At 36.1% G+C, this 22,068-nt stretch overlaps 1 protein-coding gene across 3 annotated transcripts in view; it reads left to right on the plus strand.

The window, feature by feature from the left end:
- Positions 1–22,068, plus strand: part of Adk (adenosine kinase) — a 474,524-nt gene that overhangs the window by 33,547 nt on the left and 418,909 nt on the right. For all 3 annotated transcript variants that reach the window (XM_047553902.1, XM_047553904.1, XM_047553903.1), the window contains exon 2: positions 7,073–7,147. In XM_047553902.1, coding sequence (XP_047409858.1) covers positions 7,073–7,147 — 75 coding nt within the window. The remainder of the gene's footprint in view (positions 1–7,072; positions 7,148–22,068) is intronic.

Consider the following 22,068-nt stretch of genomic DNA (forward strand, 5'->3'; position numbering starts at 1 on the left):
TGTGAGAAGACAGAGTAGTCCTTCACATGTACATATTAATCTACTTGTCAGGTGTGGTCAGCCCTCCACATCTTGGTTGTTTCCTTCCATTATCTCATATCTGGGATCAAATGAGTTTCCATAATCTCTTACCCCCCCATTTATGACTGAAGCAAAGTTTGATAAAACAAAACAGCAAAATTGTCTTCCTCAAAAGAAATCTGTTATCATAGATAATCTCCTTGGAGACTGACTACAGCTGTCTAGCACATGTCCATTTAAGATGAAAACCATCTTACCTCCTGTTGGCCTCTTCTGGGCAGCTCTCTCAGCCATCTCTCGCGCGCGCGCGCGCGTGCGCGCGTGTGTGTGTGTGTGTGTGTGTGTGTGTGTGTATACCGTGTATTGAACTGAAGGGTGCTCTGCTACACTGAAGGGCTCAGCTACACCCACAGCCCTTTTTATTTATTTATTTTTAATTTTAAGACAGGTAAGTTGTTGAGACTGGCTTTGAATTTGAACTTGCAATCCTTCTGCCTCGGCCTCTTGGGTTGCCACCATGCCTGGCTCAGTTCTCTTTTTTGAATTAGCATTTCTCAGATTGTCTGTTTGAAGTCTTTGATTAATAAACTTCTGAAAAATAACCTTTTTTTTTTGGCTATTGTTTTTATTGCTTTTAAAGCAAGGATACTTGGGAGTCCTCACAGGACCATTACCAATGATGTCATCCTAATTTTTTTTAATTTTGGGGGATTAAATCCAGGGGCACTCTACTACTGAGTTGTATCTATCATCCCTCAACCCCTTTTAATTTTTATTTTGGGACAGCATCTTAGTAAGTTGCCAAAACTGACCTCCAATTCCAATTTGAGATTCTCTTGCTTCAGCTTCTCAAATCTCTGGGATTACAGGCATGTACCACTGTGCCTGCCACCCTATTTGCCTTTTTTTTTTTTTTTTTTTTTTGGTGTTGGTGCTGGGGATTGAACCCAGGGCCTCATGCATGCTAGGCAAGCACTTTACCACTGTGCTACATACCCAGGCCACCCTAATTGCTTTTTAAACCTTTTTTTTTTTTTATGAGGTTCTGGAGATCAAACAAGGCCTCATGCATGCTAAGCAAATGCTCTTCCTCTGAGCTATGTCCTCAGGCCCTGAACATTTTTTATATCTGTTTTCATATCCTTTCTTTCCCCTTTTCTTTTGAAATACTTTGACTCACTAGCAGTTGCAAAAATAGTACAGAAAGTTCCTGTGCACTATTTACACAACTTCCCAAGGATATATCTTACATAACTATAATATGTTACCGAAATCAGGAGATAGAATACTAATAATTTGAATGTATACCTTATTAGAATTTCAACAATTTTTGGAAACTTTTTTATTTAGGTGGTGGTGGTTGTGTATTGCTCTATAAAATTTTATCATGTCTAGATTTCTCCAATTATTATCACAGTCAGGGTGCCTTATGTTCAGTCCACAAGGAAACTCCTCTGTGTTTTCCCTTGATGGTTATGTTTTCCCCCACCTTGAATCCTGGCATCTACTGATCTGTCTCTGTCTCTAATTTTGTTACTTTGAGAATATTTAGTGGAATCATAAAATATGTAACCCATAGATACCCAATAGTGCAATTTCTTACCTATATTTGCACCTGCCTGTTTTATCAACTACTGAGTGGGGTGTTAAAATCAACTAAAATTATGCATTTAGTTGTGGGGATACAACCTAAAGGTAAAGCCCATGCTTAGTATTGCCAAAACCCTGGGTTCTGTCTGCAGCACCAATTCTTCAGAGAAATTGAAGAAATTCTTCAAAAAGAAATTCATTTCTTTTTGTTTCTTTTCAAACCCCCCCCCCCCCGCCCCATGTGTTTTGAAACCATTTTATTTGGTGCATACACCCTGTTTTGCAGTACTGGACTTGAACCAGGGTTGCTCTACCACTGAGCAGCATCCCCGGCCCTTTTTATATTTTATTTTGAGACATGATCTCACTAAGTTGCTGAGACTAGCCTTGAATTTGTGGTTCTCTTTAATTGCTGGGATTACTGACATGGGCCTCTGTGCTCCATTAAATTTCTTCATGTCTGACAATACTCCATGTTGTAAAGTCTATCTCATCTGATTAATCAGTATAGCCATTGCATCTAACTTTGTTTTTCACACAATGAGGAAGCTATATTCATCTGGAACTGGGGGAAGATAGGCTCAGGGTGCCTTAACTTCAGTATGCTGGTGTCTTAGGCTTCTGTCAGTTCTCCCTCAGTCCCCTTCAGGTCATCCTGCCTCTTATGGCATTCCTCCTCTCTTCCTCTGCCTGGGGTTTTAGTTGATTGCAGCACTGGACTCTCTAGGCCATGCCAAGGACCTAATCTGCGGCTGTAGAGTAGGGGCCAACTTGATGAGTGGAGAAACCTGTACCTGCCTTGATCTTGTCCCTCCAGTGCAACTCTTAGGATTGGTTTTCATGTTGCATCTTTTTTCCTAATTTGTTATTTTCAAACTCACCATGTCCTTATATTTAAAGTGTATCTTTACTAAATGGCATTTGTTTCCCACCTATACCATATAGCTTTGTCTTTTAATTGGAGTGACTAATCCATTTATAATTAATGTAATTATGATTTTGATTGGGTTTAATTGTACCATCTTTTTGTATTGTTTGTCCCATCCTTTGTTTAATCTTTCCTGCCTTTTCAAAAATTAATTGAATACATTTTAGTTATTTTATTTTATATCTTCTGTTGGATTTTTAGCTATATCTCTTTGTGTTAACATTTAGAGTTTGCTCCAGGGAGTGCAGCGTTCATCTTTAACTTATCCCAGCCTATCTCGGATTAGTGTTATGTTACTTCATCTTCCATATAGGAACCTTTAAAATGTAATTTTACTCTACGCCTAACCCTGACCTATGAGAGCCTGAGGGAAGTAGTAGTATGTTGATAAAAAAGGTCAGAACCTATAGCACAAAATCACTGAAAGCCCTTTTGTTTTGGGAATGTCAGCCCTTGGGAATACAAATGTAATTAAGTTTTTAAAAAACTTTTATCTTTTGATATCTAACTGATTGAGATTAGTTGATCAAAATAAAGTTCAAAACAATACAAAATAAGAACTTTTGAACTGAGGAGAGGAGGTGATGAATAAATCTTTGGAGGGAGGGAAGCAGTGACTTGATGTAGAGTATCAGGAGCCATTATCCTCATTGGGAATGGCACCCTCTGGAGTTTGGGGGCAGCTTGTATAGCTTTATGTGGTAGCTCTTGGGTAGGAGTTGGTCAGAAATTATTTACGAAGTGAGGTGGTTTCTGAGAAATTTGAAAAAGATGATTGGTCCAGGGATTGTGGGACACGCTAATAATCCTAGCTTCTTGGTAGACTGAGGCAAGAGGATCACAAGTTCAAGGCCAGCCTGGACAACTTTAGGGAGACCTTGCCTCAGATAAAATATAAAAAGGGTTGGGGACATAGCTCAGTGGTAGAGTGCCCATATTCAAACTCTAGTAGCTCAGAGAAGAAAAACAAAAGATTGGAAATTTTCCAAATTTTCTAATTGGAAGTACTTTGCAGGCGGTCACATTCAGGGAACATGATTAAGAGGTTGTATGTGTTAGAATCATAGCAATATAAGGCAAAATAGATACTGTGTTTCAGTGATCTTAATTAGCATGTATACTTCTTCCCATTTTAACATCTCTGTAATTGACGTACATCTTACAACTGATAGAGTCTTGCATTATCATCAGAAATTGGAATTATTTGGGATTCATGGTAAATGTGATGAAATATGGTAGGTTTGAAGCCTGGCACAGGTGCACCCGCCTGTTATTCCAGTGACTAGGAAGGCTGAGGCAGGAATGCTGAAAATTTGAGGCCAGCCTCAGCAACTTTGCAAGGCTCTAAGCAGCTTAGTAAAACCTTGTCTCAAAATAAAAAAGGTCTGGGAATGTAACTTAGTGGTAAAATGCTCTGAGTTCAATCCCCAGTTTAAAAAAAAAAAGAAAAAAAAGAAAAGAAATAGTTTTGAGTTAGACTCAGTGTCTGTATTTATTTGTTTAATTTGTGGTACTGGGGATTGAATTCAGGGCTTACATATGCTAGGAAGACAAATTTGCTCAGAAAACATTCCATGTTCATGAATTAGAAAATTTAATGTTGTTAAAATGATAATACTTAAAAAATGAACCTATAGATTCAGTGCAATTCCAATTAAAATCCCAACTGCCTTTTTTGCATAAATAGACAAGCTGATCTTAAAATTTGTATGGAATTGCAACAGACCTAAAATAGAAAAAGACAATTTAGAAAACCAGCAATGTTGGATAATGTCCTTTGATACAGAAAAGTCTTACATTTTGATGAAGTTCAGTTTATATTTTCTTTCCTTACATGTGCTTTTACTGTTGTATTTAAGATATGTAAGATAAGTATCTAAGAATCTAACATCATAGCTGGGCATGGTATTCCACACCTGTAATCCCAGTCAGTAACTTGGGAGGCTGAGGCAGGAGAATCACAAGTTTGAGGGAAGCCTGAGCTATTTAGCAAGATCCTTTCTCAAAATGAAAATAAAATGAACTAAGAATGTGGTAAAGTGCCTGTGGGTTTAGTTCTCAGAACCAAAAAGTTGGAGGGCTCATGCTTGTGACTTAATGGCCTGTTACAGAACTACAATAATCAAAACTGTGGTATTGGCATACAGATAGACTATTAGGTCAATATAATAGAATTGAGAATCCAGAAATACAAACTATCAAGAAGTTCAAAACCAACCCACAGAATAGGAGAAATGTTTGCAATTCATATATCTGGTATATCTAACATCTAGAATATAAAAAAGAACATTTATAACTAAATGATGAAAAGATAAATAACCCAGTTAAAATATGAGCAAAGAAAAACAGACATTTCCACAAAGGTACAAATGTCCTATAAATACATGAAAAATAATAACATTATTCTTCATTAGAAAAATGCAAATCAAAACCACAACATTACTTCATATCTACCAGAATGTGTATAATTTAAGAAAATGAAATATAACAAGTTTTGGCAAGGATATAGAGAAATTAGAACACTCACATGTTCTTGATAGGAATATAAAGTGGTATAGGTACTGTGGAAAATAGTTTCGGTGGTTCCTCAAAAAGTTAAAAACAAAATTACCATATGACCCAACAATCTTACTCCTCTATGTATACCAAAGAGAAATGAAAACATTACTACAGAAAAGCATGTACATGAATATTCATAAGCCTTATTTATAACACTAGACAAAAATGAAAACAATCCAAATGTTCATCAACCAACAAATGTTTAAACAAAATCTGGTATACATAAATGGAATGCTATGCTATAAAAAGGAATGAAAATCTGACACCTGCTACAGGATGGACTTTCTAAAAAGAGGTATCATGATTATGTTCCTTAAAACCAAGGCTACCAGTTAGAGGTAGAGGGATTGACGTATGGGCAGCAGAATACTATTTTATCATGATGGGAATGTGCCATAGTTTGATTCTGGTGGTTACCTGACTGTACATTTAACCAGACACTTTAAAAGGGTGAATGGAAAGAAAACACTTTCCCATTATTATTATAATAATTTTTTAAATTAACAGGTTCTAGGAGTTTTTATTGTTTGTAAAATTGCACAAATCTTAGTAGTCCTTGAAGTGATGGTTAACTTTACTGTATTTGTCTGTTGATCTTTTATCTTCTAAGCACTTGTTTTCTTCTTCTAGTATTAGACTTATTTTGATCACAAATGCAACTTGATGTGTGAATGAATAAATATATTATCTTTTAATCCCCCCTCCACTGCTTCCTTTTGTTCTTAATATTTTTTTTAGTTGTAGATGAACACAATACATTTATTTATTTTTATGTGGTGCTGAGGACTGAACCCAGTGCTTCATATGTGCTAGGCAAGCACTCTGTTACTGAGCTACACCCCCAGTTCTCCATTGCCTTCTTTAAATAGAAAAGGGACAAATGTCATCTTCTTGCATATTAAGTCATAGTTCCCTAATCTAGTGTTAATGAAATACTAATTCAATCTTTTCAACTCATTATAGACTAATAATTATAGGGTATACCTCATTCTATTAAGGCAACACTGAGGCACTGTTCCTATTAATATTGCCTCTTGATATTAGTGATTGTCACCAAATGGTAAGGTTGATGTTTGGAGCCAACTGCAAGGGATTTTCAGCAAACTGGAGACCCCTGAAAAATTATATAAAGCAAATCTTAGTAAACTAGATGAGAGCTTCCCATTGAGATTGACTCATACGTGGACACTGGTCCATTTCTCGCTGCTGGTGTGCTTCTGTTTAAGACATCATCTGTGGTGGAGTCCTCCTTTCCTTGGCATTGAGTTATACTGCACTTGCTTATGAAAAATTAGATTTCTTCAAAGTCTGTTAAAGGTAATTGAGAATTATATCATCTCTGATGTCCATTGTGGAAACCCCATCACAATCTCATTCACAGTTTGTTAAGGGTGGGACTCATACTTGGACTGTCATAGGACTTGCTGCTTACTCTCTAATAACTATCATTAGTAGAGGACCTTATTAGTGAGAGAGTGTTAATTGTGAGTCATGTTTATTGAATATAGAACTTGGTTATAGTAGATCTTTAAAAAAAAGAATATTGAAATTAATTAGCTTCAGTCATTGACTGTTGAATATTATTTAAAAAATCACTTGATTTGCTTTCTTCTACTGTTATATTTTATTTCATCCAGTTTAAAAAACATCTTTTTTGTGCTAAGTGTGGTGGTACATACTTGTAATTCCAATAACTTGATTTGGGAGGCTGAGAACAAGAGGATTGTGACTTTAAGGCCAGCCTGGGCTAGTTAGCAAGATTCTGTCTTAAAATTAAAAAAACAAACAAACAAAAAAAAAAAAAAACAACTTTTTTCTAAATGACTTTTGTACTACCTCTAAAATGTTCTACATGTAATAGGCAAGCAAAAAGTTTAATAAACTATTATGTTAGGTTTATTTCCAGTGTGAAGATTTATTTTTATATTTGGTGTATTTTACGTTTTTATAACGTATTTTGTTTATGGTTTGTAGGGAAAATATTCTCTTTGGAATGGGAAATCCTCTTCTTGACATCTCTGCTGTAGTGGACAAAGATTTCCTTGATAAGTAAGTAATAAAGGTTTTAAAAATAAGTATATACAATGTGAACCTTATATTTGAAGAAAATCTGATGAAAACTGTAGACTCAATAAAGTCTTCCCAACTTTGAATGCAGACTGATAGTGAAAGTTGTAAGTGACTTAACTATTTTTTTACTACTATCACTTCATGTGTCATTTATTATAGAATCAAATAGTATACCAGGAATGTAGGACAGATTTAACATTTAGAGTGTAATTGGAATAGTTCACTATATTGACAGACTAACAAACTGTGTATGTATATATAATCTAGATTTGTTTGGACCATTTTCTTCCCTTGTCTTTTCATGTTGTTCATGTATCTTCCCCTCTGGCAGTGCAGATCTGGGGTATTGCAGATTTCCCCCATAGGCTTATAGTGGCCCTATAGGTTTCTAAAACCCTTTCTTTAAGGGGAGATCAATATTAACAGTGCCCAATTCAGACACTATATGCAATCCTAGACCAAATAGCTCCTATGAGGACAATAACAATATTGTCATAATAAACAGAATGAGTTCAAATAGTATCTTCAGTAAAACAAACAGATTTGCAATGAGGTCTCAAGTTTCTAATGGAGGACAAAGAGGATGCAGAGGGATGTAGAATGTAGCTGTTAATGGGATAAGAAAAGAATATACAGAAGTTCTAGATAATAGAAAGGGTTAGAGTGTAATCAAAAGAAATTGGATGTTAGCATGCAAAAAGGGAGAAAGAGACTGAGGGAACAGGTAAACAAAAGGAAAAGAGAGCAAGAAAAGTAAAGAAATAAAAACTTATAATTTTTCAATAAGGAGAAAAAAGAAAATCTACAGTATAACAGTCATATAGTAATCAAACCTCCCAGTCTTCAGTAGCCTGATGCATGAGAGGTACCTGACAATGAGCTTCAAGTCTCCAGCAGGCGTCTCAGGATAGGATTTGCCCCACCTAAAGATTGGAGCTCCGGCTTCCAGGATTATCCAAGATGGCCGCTCTGGCTTCCAAATGTGTTGGCAAATGGGGAGCTGCAGCTCAGGGTGTGGATGTGGTCAGCGAGGTCCTGGAGGCAGGATGCGGTTGATCAGGCAGGGGTCCTGGAGGTCGGGTGTGTTTGGTGTGGTTGTGGGATCCTGGAGGCCAGGTGCAATCGTCTGTCTGGGGTCCCGGTGATAGGGCGCAGTCAGTTGGTCTGGGGGTCCTGGCGGAAGGGAGCAGTCAGTCTATGTGAGGGCCCCAGAGACAGGGAGTGATCGGTCAAACTGAGGGATCCTGGAGACGTGGCTCAGTCAGTCTGGCCAGGGGTCCTGTGGGGCCTGGCTGTTGTCTCAAAATGTCGGCAGCCCTAGTATCATCTTAATAGAAACACAAAAGCCATTTGACAAAATCTAGTATCTAGGTCTGATAAAAAATAATATATAGCAGTCTTAGGAATAGAAGGGAACTTCCTTAATCTCATAAAGGTTAGATTAGGGAAAAGCCTACTAAAATCTTTTTTTTTTTTTTTTTTTTTTAATTCTGTAGATTGAACCCAGGGGTGCTTTACCACTGAGCTACATCCCCAGTCCTTTGTATATTTTATTTTGAGACAGGGTTTTGCTAAGTTGCTGAGGCTACCCTTGGATTTGTCCTCCTGCCTTAACTTCCCAAGCATCTGGGATTACATGTGTGCACTACTGTGCCCAACTTAAAAATCATTCCTTTAAAAAAAATTTTTTTTAAATTTTAATTTTGTTTTATTTTTTTAGTTGTAGATCAAAACAATAACTTTATTTTATTTATTTATTTTTATGTGATTCCAAGGATTAAATCCAGTGCTACACACATGCTAGGTAAGCACTCCACCACTGAGCCACAACTCCAGCCCTAAAAATCATTCTTTATGATAAAATTGAACACTTTCCTTTAAGATCAATTGAGGAACAATTCAAAGATATCACCTCTTACTACTTATATTCAAATTGTTTACAGTAGTATTTGAGATTCTAGTCAGTATAATCAGGCAAGAAGAAATAAGATAATCCAGATTGTAAAGGAAGGAATAAACTTGGTATTTCCAGAAGATATGATCATCCCTGTAGATTATCTAAAGAATCTATAAAAAAAACTATTGTTTGATTTTAAGAACTATTATAAAACTCACATAGTCAAAATAGTGGTATTAGTGTAAAGGTTGACAGGTAGATTGTATAGATTGTATAGAAAAGTCCAGAAATGGACCGACACATAAACAGACAACTGATTTTTGACAGAAGGGCAGGGCAGTTCATTGGAGAAAGGATTGTCTTTTCTTTCAGTTTTAATATTCTTAGGTATAGATGAATACAATACCTTTTATTATTTTATTTATTTTTATATTGTCCTGAGGATAGAACCCAGTGCCTCATATGTGCGAGGTAAGCGCTCTACCACTGAACTACAATCCCAATCCAAGGATCGTCTTTTCAACAAGTTGTGTTGCAACAATTGGATAGCCATGCACAAAACAAATGATCTATATTTTGTACCAGAATTAGCTGGTAGAACTAAATGTGAAATCTAAAATGATAACGTTTCTAGATAGTAACGTAGAAGAAATTCTTTGTGTCTTTGATTTAAGGCATACATATATGACATCAGAGACATGTTCCATAAAAGAAAAAATTGATGAATTGGACTTCATCAGAATGAAGAATTTCTGCTATTTGGAAAAACATTATTAAGAAAACAAGGATAAACCATGGGTTGGGATAAAGTTGTTGCAAAGTATATATCTGATCATTTGTACTGAGAATATATGAAGTACTTTCTTCTTTATATTTCTTATAATCAGAAAAGAAGCAAACAATTTTACTTATTTATTCATTTGTTTATTGGTACTAGGGATTGAACCTAGGGTTGATTAACCTCTGAGCCATATCCCCAGTTCTTTTTATTTTTTATTTTAAGACAGGATCTAACTAAGTTGCGTAGGCCCTCACTAATTTGCTGAGACTGGCTTTGAACTTGATCCTCCTGCCTCAGCCTCCCGAGTCTCTGGGAGACCTGCACCACTGCCTGTCAACAAACCGATTTTGAAAATGGGCAAAAGATTCAGATGTTTGCTGGTGTGGTGGCACATGCCTATAACCCTAGCTGTTTCAGAGACTGAAGCAGGAGGATTACAGGTTCAAAGCCAGCCTTACCAACTTGGTCCCTAAGCAACTTAGCGAGATCCTGTCTCAAAAATAAAACACAAAAAGGGCTGAGGATATGGCTCAGAGGTTAAGCACCCCTGGGTTCGATTTCTGGTACCAAAAAAAAAGAAAAAAAGTTTCAAATGTTTACCAAAGATGTTTAGATAGTAAATAAGCATATGAAAAGGTACCCAATATCCTTAGTCATTGGGTAAATATACATAAAAGTCATAATGAAATACCACTAAGTATCTGTTAGAATGACCAAAATTTTAAAACTGAGGATACCAAATATTGGCCAGGATGTATTCCTGTTCCTAGGAATGTAAAATGGTACGCCTGATTTGACAATTTCTTAAGAAGTTAAATACATTTTCTGTTGACCCTAACCATTCTATTCTTTAGGTATTTTGCCCAAGAGAATGAAAGTACACATTCCTAGTTGCTCACTAGTGTTCATAACTTTGTTTTTAATAACTAAAATCTAAGGAAGTGACCTAATTATCTACCAGCTGGTGAATCCTTGAACAGAATATTTACCCATACACTGAAATACTACTGAGCAAAAAAAAGAGATACAGTATTGCTTGGATGAAATTCAGAATAATTATATTAACTGAAAGAAGTAGACAAAAAGAAAGAATATATGTTGTGTAATTCCATTTATACAACAGATAATTCATTTTCATCTTTTTAATTTTTTTAATTTTTTGAAACCAGGAATTGAACGGAAAGGTGCCTAACCACTGAGCCACATCCCCAGCCCCTTTTTTATTTTTCACTTTGAGATAGGGTCTCACTGAATTGCTTAGGGCCCTGCTAAGTTGCCCTTGCCTGCTTCAAACTTTTGATCCTCCTGCCTCAGCCTCCTGACTCATTGGGATTACAGCATGAGCTACCACGCCCAGACCAACTGAATCTTGGATTGCAGAAAACAAATCAGTGGTTACATTTGGATGGGTTCAGGGTGCAATGGAGGGCGGAGAGAGGAATTTTAAAAGAGGCAGGAGGGAGGTTTTAGGGTTGTATTCATTATCTTCATCCTTTGTTGATTTAATGAGTATATACATACATCAAATTGTACACCTTAAATATATACAGCTTTTATGCCAATTACACATCAGGAAAGCTGTTATATATAAAACAAAATAAAATCAGTTGAACATGAATTCATGAATTTGCAATTAGATCTCCTTTACATAGTATGGGGTGTTTTATCTAGAAAGTCAGCTAATTCATGATCACTATTTAAAAAGATTCAGGGCTAGGTCATAGGTCAGAAGTACTTGCCTAGCATGTACAAGGTTCAGTTCCAGAATAACACACATACACGCAAATCAAATGATGTAGAAAAATTCAAAGAAAGGCTGAGTGTGGTGGCACATTCCTATGATCCCAGTGACTTGGGAGGCTGAGGCAGGAGGATTTCAAGTTTGAGGCAAGCCTGGGCAAATTAGTGGGACCCTGTCTCAAAAAATTAAAAGCACTGGAGATGTAGCTCTGTTAGAGTGCTCTTGGATTCAGTCCCTAGTAACGGGGAGGGGTTTGAAGGTAGGATACAAAGAAAGTTTAAATTTAAAATTTTTGTTACTATTCTGGTGAATATGCCTCCAGATACCTGTTAGTCATATATAACCTAGAGATACATATTTATGTTATTAGGAGCTCAGAGGGACAGGAGGAAGGTTTTAGGGTTATATTCATTATCTTGGTTATATTTATTATTTGAAGCCCAAATAACTTCTTTGTATTATTAGCAGCTGAGTTTAAATGGCCAGCTGAACTTTTGTTTTATTTCAGGAAGTTTTTGTTTGTTTGCTTTCTGTGGTACTGGGTATTGGAACTGTGAGTCTCATCTGTACCAGGCAAGCACTCTACCAGTGAGCTACATCCCTAGCTTTACTTCGGGAATTTTCTTCAGCACTGAGTTTGAAATCAGTACTCAGAGATAAAAAACAAGTTTTTGAATCCTAGCCAGTAAAGGGAGAAATGTACTTATATTCCACACCCATTTCTTGCAAAGTACATGTGAAAATGTGCCTTATGCTTTCAATAAGACTATGTTTAAATGACATTTCAAATTATGTTTAGTAAGTATTTTACATTTTAACTATGCAAGTACATTGTCCAGGGGTAGTTTACTATGAACTATATTGCTATGGTTTGAATCATGGTGTTTACTACACAATTCATGTTGAATTTTAATCCCCAGTGCAATGCTATTAAGAGGTGTGGCCTTTGGGAAGTGATTAAGTCATGAGGGTGGAGTCCCTTATGAAAGGGCTTGTTCAACTCAAACCCAAAAGAAAGAAGCAGGAGGATTCAGTGAGAGGGTTTAGACATTTTATTACTCACATGCACCTTGACAGTGCCAGGCTGTCACAACACACCTATAAGCAGGGGAGAACATACATAGGATAGATTTTATGCCAACTGCTCTCGTGGGTCTCTTCAAATGTTTTATGAGTATATGACTTGACTTCATAATCAAGGTCCTTCTGTTTCAATCTTCACCTAAGGATTGGAGATAAGGGAAGTGGTCAGTTTCCCTTCTCCTTACCACCTTAATACATTCTTAGGAGTCCTTTGTTTACCTTCAGAAACATCAAATCTTCTAGGCACTCACTTTGTGTTTACCCCAACAGGAATCAAGGTTGGTTCCAGGTGTGATGGTGCATGCCTGTAAGCCCAGTGACTTGGGAGTCTGAGACAGGAGAATCACAAGTTCAAGACCAGCCTCAGCAACTTAGCAAGACCCTGCCTGAAAATTTAAAATATAAGGACTGGTTTTGTAGCTTAGTGGTAAAATGCCCCTGAGTTAATTCCACGTACCCCCCCCCCCAAAAAAATGTTGAGCTTGCACTTTCTTTTTTTTTTTTTTAATGTTTTTTTAGATGTTGATAGACCTTTATTTTATTCATTTATTTATATGTGGTACTGAGAATCAAACACATTGCCTCACACATGCTAGGCAAGTGCTTTACCACTGAGCTACAACACCAGCCCTGCACTTCCATTTTTTAATTTTTTTATTTTTTACAGACTGCATTTTGATTCATTGTACATAAATGGGGTACATAATTTCGTTTCGGTGGTTGTACACGATGTAGATTCATACCATTGGTGTAATCATACATGTAAATAGGGTAATGATGTCTGTCTCATTCCACCATTTTTCATTACTCCCCCCATTTCCCTCTACATAATCTAAAGTTCCTCCATTCTTCTCTCACCCCCTGTCCCCCACCCCCATTATATATCATCAATCCACTTATCAGGGAAAACATTTGGCCTTTGGTTTTTTGGGATTGGCTTATTTCACGTAGCATGATATTCTCCAGTTTCATCCATTTATCTGCAAATTCCATTCTTTAAGTTATGTGAGGACACAGAATTCCTCCTAAGGATGTAGCAACAGAGAACCATCTTAGAAGCAAATCCTGACATTGCATTATCTTAGACTTCCCATTATCCAGAAATGTAAGAAGTAAATTTCTATTGTTTATAAATTACCCAGTCTATAGTATTTTATTGTATGAGCACAGATAAATACATATACCACATGAATTAGGTGTATTTTTATTAGTACCTTATACTATGAAAGTGAATTAAATATCAGAAATCTTGTGATAAAGTTTTTTTTTCCTGATTCTGAACCTGCCCCCTATAAGTAAACTTTACTACTGAACCAGATCCTCAACCCCCTCCTTTCACTCCACTTTTTTTTTTTTTTTCCTAAAATGGGATTTTCTTGCCTTAGCCTCCTTAGTTTCTTGAGCCTAGCCTGATTTCTGAATTTTTATGAAGAGTATTTGGCCTTTTTTTGATATCTAGAATATCTAAACCCAGGGATGTTTAACTACTGAGCTACCTCCCCAGTCTGTTTGTTTATTTTTTATTTTATTTTTTTATTTTGAGACAAGGTGTGGGTAAGTTGCTAAGGCTGGCTATGAACTTGTGATCCTCCTGCCTTAGCCTTTTGAGCTGCAGGGATTACAGGCCTGCACCACCATGCCCAGCTAGTATTTGGCTTTTTCAAATAAAAATATTTATGAATTTAAAACTGATGCTTATTAAAAATGTGAATTTTCACTGAAAGCTTTTAAGAAAAAAATCAGGCTGGAGGATATCACCCTAGACCAAGGGGTTATTGTTTCTGCCTAAGATGACCTGCTTTCTTCCTTAAATTTGTATTCCTTGCTTTACCCCAAAGCCTTCTCTCTGAGTCTGTTCAATTTCTTCATGGAAAAGCATTCAGATCTAAGTCTGATTGCGTTATTCTCTTTTCTTTGTTTTTCTTTTCTTTGTTTTCTTTTTCTTTTTCTTTTTCTTTTCTTTTCTTTTTTTTTTTTTTTTTTTTGGTGGTACTGAGGATTGAATCCAGGGCTTTGTACATGCATCTCCAGCCCTTTTTTAAAATTTTATTTTGAAGCCAGGCACTCTGTGCACACCTGTAATCTCAGTGGTTGGGGAGGCTGAGGCAGGAGGATCGAGAATTCAAGACCAGCCTCAGCAAAAGCGAGGTACTAAGCAACTCATTGAGACCCTGTCTCTAAATAAAATGCAAAATAGGGCTGGGGATATGACTCAGTTGTCCAGTGCCCCTGAGTTCAATCCCCGGTACCAAAAGAAAGGGTCGAAAAGGTCTTGCCTAGTTCTCCAGGCTGGCCTCAACCTTTCCATCCTCTTCCCTCAGCCTCTTAAGTAGCTGGATTATAGGTATGTGGCAACCTGCCTAGCATGGTTGCTTTATACTTAAAGCTATCCAGAGAAAAAGGCTGGAGGTATCATAATTAAGTAGGGAGTTCCAATTGTAACTCCCTACTTCCCTGTTATCTCTTACTTCAAGACTGATTCTCTTTGATTTTTTCTGAGAGTAAACCTCTAATTACTGTAGGAATTTTACATTGCAAAGGTGAGATGGTATTTAGTTCCCTGAGTTTTAGCTCTGTGCCTTATCTGTGTCCTCTGATGTACTTGGTACCTTTATGAGCTGAGACTTAGGGCTTACTTATGCAGGGGGACTAACATTGATTATCATCTTGAAGCCTCTTTGTATTGCCCTTGAGATTTTAGTTTCTTCAGCTTTTCTAAGTTACTGTTTCCCATATGGTTTTCTTTTTCTCCCCAATTTGTGGAAAACTGTTGACTTATTTTTTTTTAATCTTTAAAAAATTGTAGATGGATGCAATACTTTTATTTATCTATTTTTATGTGGTGCTGAGGATCAAAGTACTGTACTGCTGAGCTACAGCCGCAGCCCCTGTTGACTTACTTTCTGAGACATGGTCTTGCTGTATTTCCCAGTGTGGTCACTAACTCCTGGGCTCAAGTGATCTGCTTGCCCCAATCTCCTGTGTAGATGGTATTATAGGTACACCCCACTGTGCTCAGCTATCTTTGTGTCTCATCATCCTATACATCAGTGATGTATAAGAATCTTAAATTGAGTAACAACTATACCACTTATGGTCATAATGAAATAAATACTAGGTTTTTAGAGTTCTGTTCTTTTGAGAAAAGTAATAGGTAAATGATTAGATCATTTGAAAAAAATTATTTAAATGAAAATATATATAAACTCTAGGTTATGGTTTTCAACTTATTAATGCACCTGTGTCAATTTCTTTGCAATGTTCACAAAACTAAATATTTAATATTTAATGGGTTAATGCTTACATTACTAATCTTTTGATCCTGTAGATGTTCATCTAATTTTTGGTACTTTTATTATCATTTTTAACCATGTTAAATGCAAAGGAGAGTAGATGGGCTTTCTGCCATATTTAAGAAGTCTAGGGTGTGTGTGTGTATTTTATTATTATTAAATATGTAACTACAGACTTAAAACTTGAGGCAGTTTGGATCCTAGAATTAATTTAATCATTTGTACTCATTTTACCACAGAGGAAACAGGCTCAGAGAAGTTAAAATGTTTTCCCTGTGATTAGTTAGCTTTGCAAGCCTCAGATGGGATCTCTCTCTCTTTTTTTTTTTTTTTATTTTTAATTTTTTTTAGTTGTAGACGGACCCAATACCTTTATTTTATTTATTTTTATGCAATACTGAGGATTGAACCCAGGGCCCCCCATGTGCTAAGTGAACACTCTGCCCCTGAGCCCCAGCCCCAGCCCGGGATCTATCTCTTGATTCTTATTTGTTTACTCTTTTACCATGCCACACTGCCTTTCTTTTTAATTACATTAGTAAATCACTGCTTCTTAAACTATATTGTACATATAACTACATACTAGATTTGGAAATTCAAAATGAGGAAGTATCTGCCTGATAGAGCAATTTCTGGATAAATAAATGGTTACCATACCTTTCTTTAGTTTAAATCTTCTGAAGATTGCTGGCTTCATCCTTTAAGTACTCTTTAATAATTTATATGATTTATGCCATGATCTTAACTGTTAAATGTTTTAAAGTTAATGTTAAAAGTTTTAAAGAACAATTTTTAAAAATAGTAGCTATCACATAGAAATGACCTTTGTAAATTGAACTGGTGAGCCACAGCGGGTTGAATGTAAAGAAAGACCATGGATAATCCATCTGAGAACCATTTTTTTTTTTTTTTTTGGGGGGGGGGGCGGGAGGTACTGGGGATTGAACTCAGGGACATTTGGCCACTGAGCCACATCCCTAACTCTATTTTGTATTTTATTTAGAGACAGAGTCTCACTGAGTTGCTTAGTGCCTTGCTTTTGCTAAGGCTGGCTTTGAACTCCAGATCCTCCTGCCTCAGCCTTCTGAGCTGCTGGAATTATAGGTGTGCACCACTGCGCCCAGCAATTTGCGAACCTTTTAAGAGTAAAGTAAAATATAAGAATATAATAATTTTCAGATAATACCTACCATTTATTGAGTATGATTTTTTAATGTATGTTTGTTTTTGGCAGTACTCGGGAGCTATTCCAAGATACATCCCTAGCCCTATTATATTTTTATTTTGAGACAGTCTTACTAAATTTCTGAGACTGGCCTTGAACTTGTGATCCTCCTACCTCAACTTCCCAAAAGTTGCTGGGATTACAAGAATGTACCACCATGCTTGTTTGAGCATGTTTTAGATGTACTTGTATATGGTATCAGTTTAGATCTCATTACGATTTTATAAGAATAACTTGAATAAGCCGCAGAATAACTTGAACTATAGAAATTTGTGCATGGGTACAGAATGCATCATTAATAATACAGAACTTTAAACTATAGGTTTTAATTATAAAAACTGGGCAGCTCAGAGACAGAGCACATGCTTAGCATGCATGAAGCCCTGTGTTCATTCGCCAGCACCACACACATAAACACAATAACAATTGTAAAACCTGTATTCTTTATTTCCTGTTATATTATGGAAGTATTAGTTTGAAATTGAGAAACTCAAGTGTATGTTTAGATTTTGCACATAAATTATGGTAGACATGTAAAGGTTTATAAATTTAATGAAATTGTATTTTCATCCAGTTATAGGTATAGTTGAGACAGGAATTTGGGAATACAGAAAGATAAAATAAGTATCAAAAAAGAAGTGCCCATGAACCCTTGGAATGCAGGAAAAACCCAGGCACTTTTGAAATGCAAAACTAGCAACAGGAGCAGTGGAGCCCCAATATCATTAGCCATGCCTGTAGCCTGCATTCTTGCCTGCTGGAATTAACATGACGCAAGATGCAAGGGCACTGTGCAAGCACGGAGAAAACTGGTGTGAAATTTTCTAATTCCACCCTGACCCCACTCTAGTTCAGCCCCTGGCTGCTGTCTCTCTATAAATATTAACATCCCGGACCAAGATGTGCCATCTCTCTTCTGAGATGGGCCACATTCTCCCTTGAATATATGTTGCTTGCTTTATCCTCAAAGCTTCTCACTCTTAAGATGACTGACTTCCTTCCTTGAATGTGTACCTGCACATTCTCCCTCTTCAGGTAGCCCCCATTCTCCCTTGAATATATGTTGCTTGCTTTATCCTCAAAGCTTCTCACTCTCAAGATGACTGACTTCCTTCCTTGAATGCGTACCTGCACATTCTCCCTCTTCAGGTAACCCCCATTCTCCCCTGAGTGTATATCCGCTTTCCTGTATTTGTTTCTTCTTTTCCTAATTTGCATTCTATGTTTCTGGCGCATGCTGAAGTTCTTTTCCATCACCTACTCCAAGGACCCCACTTGTCCCCCTCTCTTGGAACCCCTCAAGTGACAGTGTGAGAAAAATAAGTATAATTTGCTCCAAAAATTGTTAATTTTTTAAAAAAATTAGCGTTTTAGAGTAGATCAGTTCTTGGTGAGAAATGGAAGACACAATTCTCTTTTTGGCTGTGTGTATTCAAAACATTGCACTTACGTCTTGGGAGGTTGATAGGTTGCCTACAATTTACCTGTTTGTGGAATAGAGCAAGCATTGTGTAGTTCAATGAGACATTTACATGTTTAATATACAGAAATTAATTTTTTTCTGAGATATTCATTTTTAAAAAAATATTTTTAATTGTAACTGTACACAATACCTTTATTTTATTTATTTTTATCTGGTGCTGAGGATCAAACCCAATGCCTCACACGTGTTAGGCAAGCACTCTTACCATTGAGCTACAATCCCGGCCTTCTTCTGAGGTATTCTGTTATTGTATATTTGAAGATTGCAAAGCTAGTTTTTCCCTGGAATAGGAAAAATTAAGCATCTTAACTAAAAGAAAAGCAGAAAAAGTGAATTGTGATGTGTCCAGTTTGGCAAAATATAAGATCTGAAAATTAGAAACATTTGTGGCAGGAAGTAGGCTATTGAAAAGAATCTTACACAGTGGCTATGAGGAAAGTAGGAAATGTGGAACGTTGATGATGAGCATTGGTCTAATTATGGAGAGTAAGGGAAGACATGTATTAATAGAAATAAAGGGAGGGAATGTATAAGACAGGCTTGCCTTTTCTTTTTTTGACTCTAGTAAATATCACAAGTAAGAGGAATGAGAGAATTAATGAAATGGTGATTGAGAAAGCAAAAACAATTAGGAGTGAAAATACTAAGTAATTGAGGAAATATATTCTTTTTCTTAGGTCTAAATCACTATAGCATACAAATCTTAGATAAATCTTAATTAGTATAAGCACATATGAAACAGTTTTCAAGTAATTCAATTAAAATGAATTATTGCCATAAATGGGTGTATGTTAGGTTTGAAGGTGAAAAAAAGTACTTTGAATGTCAAATGAGACTCCACATATAAGGTTAAATATAATTGTTTTACTTTTAAACTAATTGTGACCGTGTTGTAGAGCAGACCCACAAAGCCAGCGCGCACACAAGTGAAGGAATTTACTAGGGGAATTGAGTAACATGAATGTGGTATCAGAGAATCCCAGGACAGGTCATCTGCAAGCTGAGTCTGGGACACCAAAGGTGTGACTAAGTTCAAGTTTAATGGCCTCAGAAGGAGGGATGCCAATAATGTAACCCTCAGTTCAAAATGAAAGTCTGAGCACGAAGTTGGGGGTGGGCACAACAACACACCTGGGAAGGTGCTATTGGCACTAGTGTAAATCCTGGAATCCAGAGTAACTCTGAATTTAAAGCTCCAATGTCTTTGACTCCAATGTCAATGACTTTGAATCTTTCTGTTATTTCTCATATTAAATGATTAGTCCTGAGTTGTTCTGGGGCTTCCTTAAAGATGTGTATTATGTGTATTAAATAAACAGAATAATTTATGAAGCCTTCATTTTGCTCAGATATTCTAAGATGGCATTCCTTGTGAATTTTTAAATGTTCAGATAGAACTTTGGGTATTGAAAAAGCGTATCTAAACATGGATTCATTTTTAACAGTTCATTTCAGCTTAATACAAACCTTTTGGAGCCTATGCTTTGTGGTCAGCATTTAGCCAAATACTGGGAATATAATTTCTCTGTGAATAAAATAGGAATATTAGAGACAAAAATTTTTTATATACAAAAACACAAAATTTGTGTATTTGGCATGTTAATTAATATCATAACTGATGAGCTTGAAATGTCTCATATCCCTGATGAAGTATATAGTGAGTTTATATGATGAGTGGTCATTTACGTATCATAAAAATTTATATATCAAATGATATATATTTAGATATCAAATGCAGTAGAGATATCTAGTATAATAAAGCCTAAAATGGTTCATTATATTTGAAAATGGAATGCAAGGGGTGACCTCAGTTGTGTAAATCACAGTGAAATGATAGGAGAGAAGCCAGAATAAGAAGTATTAACTGGTCTTAAACTCCTAGACTCAAGTGATCCTCCCTCCTCAGCCTCTTGAGTAGCTGTGACTGCAGGTGTTCATCACCATGACATGCTTAGTACCACATTTAAAAGTTTTTCCTGTAATGAAAATATGTGGCTAGTCTTTTTGAATAATTATCAATATTTAAAAAAAAATAAAAATCATAAAAATGTAAGGATACTGTGTAGTTCACTGTATATATTTAGGCTTAAATCTAGTTTAACTCCTTTTCCTTTAGCTTTCATTGAATTTTAATCCTCATCTGCTATGCTAATCAGAATTTAAAATATTATTTTCATAAACCTTGTAACTTTTTGCTATTATGTTCACCCTAACCCTTTGATTTACTCTTAATCTGTTTCTTTATAAGCCTCTTAAATTTCATTTCAGCTTTGGTCTGAACATTGTTGTAATGATTAACACTTTTGGTTCCAAGTTTCTTCCTTTGTAATATTTTAAAAAATTATTTATTTTTTATTTTTTGGTACTGGGGATTGAACCCAGGGGTGCTTAACCTCTGAGCTACATTCCCAGTCCTTTTTTTAGACTTAGCAAAAAAAATCCCTTTGCTAAATTGCTGGGACTGGACTTGAACTTAGTGATTCTCCTGCCTCAGCTTCCCAAGTCACTAGGATGACAGGTGTGTACCAGCACACCTGGCCTTTCTACTGAATTTTAATCAAGTTTTACTTTTTAGTTGAGAAAACTTAACTTGACCACATAAGTTGTTTAAAATTAAGACTCAACTGTACTTTCTACCTAATTGTGTGTGTATTTGTATATGTGTTTTTGGTGCTGTAGTTTGGACTGCAGTTTGCTCTGTCACTGAACCACATCTCCAACCCTTTTTGTTTTTTATTCCGAGATGGGTTCTCAGTAAGTTGATGAAAGTCTCCCTAAATTACTGAGGCTGGCCTCAAAACTTGGAATCCTGCCTTAGGCTCCTTTCTGTCCCCTGCTCCCATTCCTTGGGATCACAGACTTATACCACCACTCCTGGCTTAAACTTTTTTTCGGTTCTACCTTTGTGGATAAATAATACTCATTGTACAATAAGATTGTCTTCAGTATCAATTTCATTTCTATTTTACAGGTGTGTTGAGAAATCTGTTCACGTAACTAATTGAATTGTAATACAGCTTTCAGTATTGTCACTCAGTTATTTATCATCAAATGATCTGTCATCAAAAAAAATTATCTCTCAGATGATTATTTGACTAGGTTCTGCTTCTGTCTTATTGGAAGAAATAAATCAGAAACTTCCTGCTGTGTTGGTTATTAGAATCATTAGAGACATGCAGTTCTGGGAAATGTACCAAAAAAGACTTAAGGCATCTTAAGTAACCTAAAAAATAATATTAGTTTTTTTTTTATTGTAAACAAATGGGATACATGTTGTTTCTCTGTTTGTACATGGAGTAAAGGCATAGCATACCATTTGTGTAATCATAAATTTACATAGGGTAATGTTGTTTGATAATATTAGTTTTTGCACTAATGGGGATTGAACCCAGGGACC

The sequence above is a fragment of the Sciurus carolinensis genome, chromosome 5 (assembly GCF_902686445.1).
Source record: "Sciurus carolinensis chromosome 5, mSciCar1.2, whole genome shotgun sequence".
Taxonomy (NCBI): domain Eukaryota; kingdom Metazoa; phylum Chordata; class Mammalia; order Rodentia; family Sciuridae; genus Sciurus; species Sciurus carolinensis.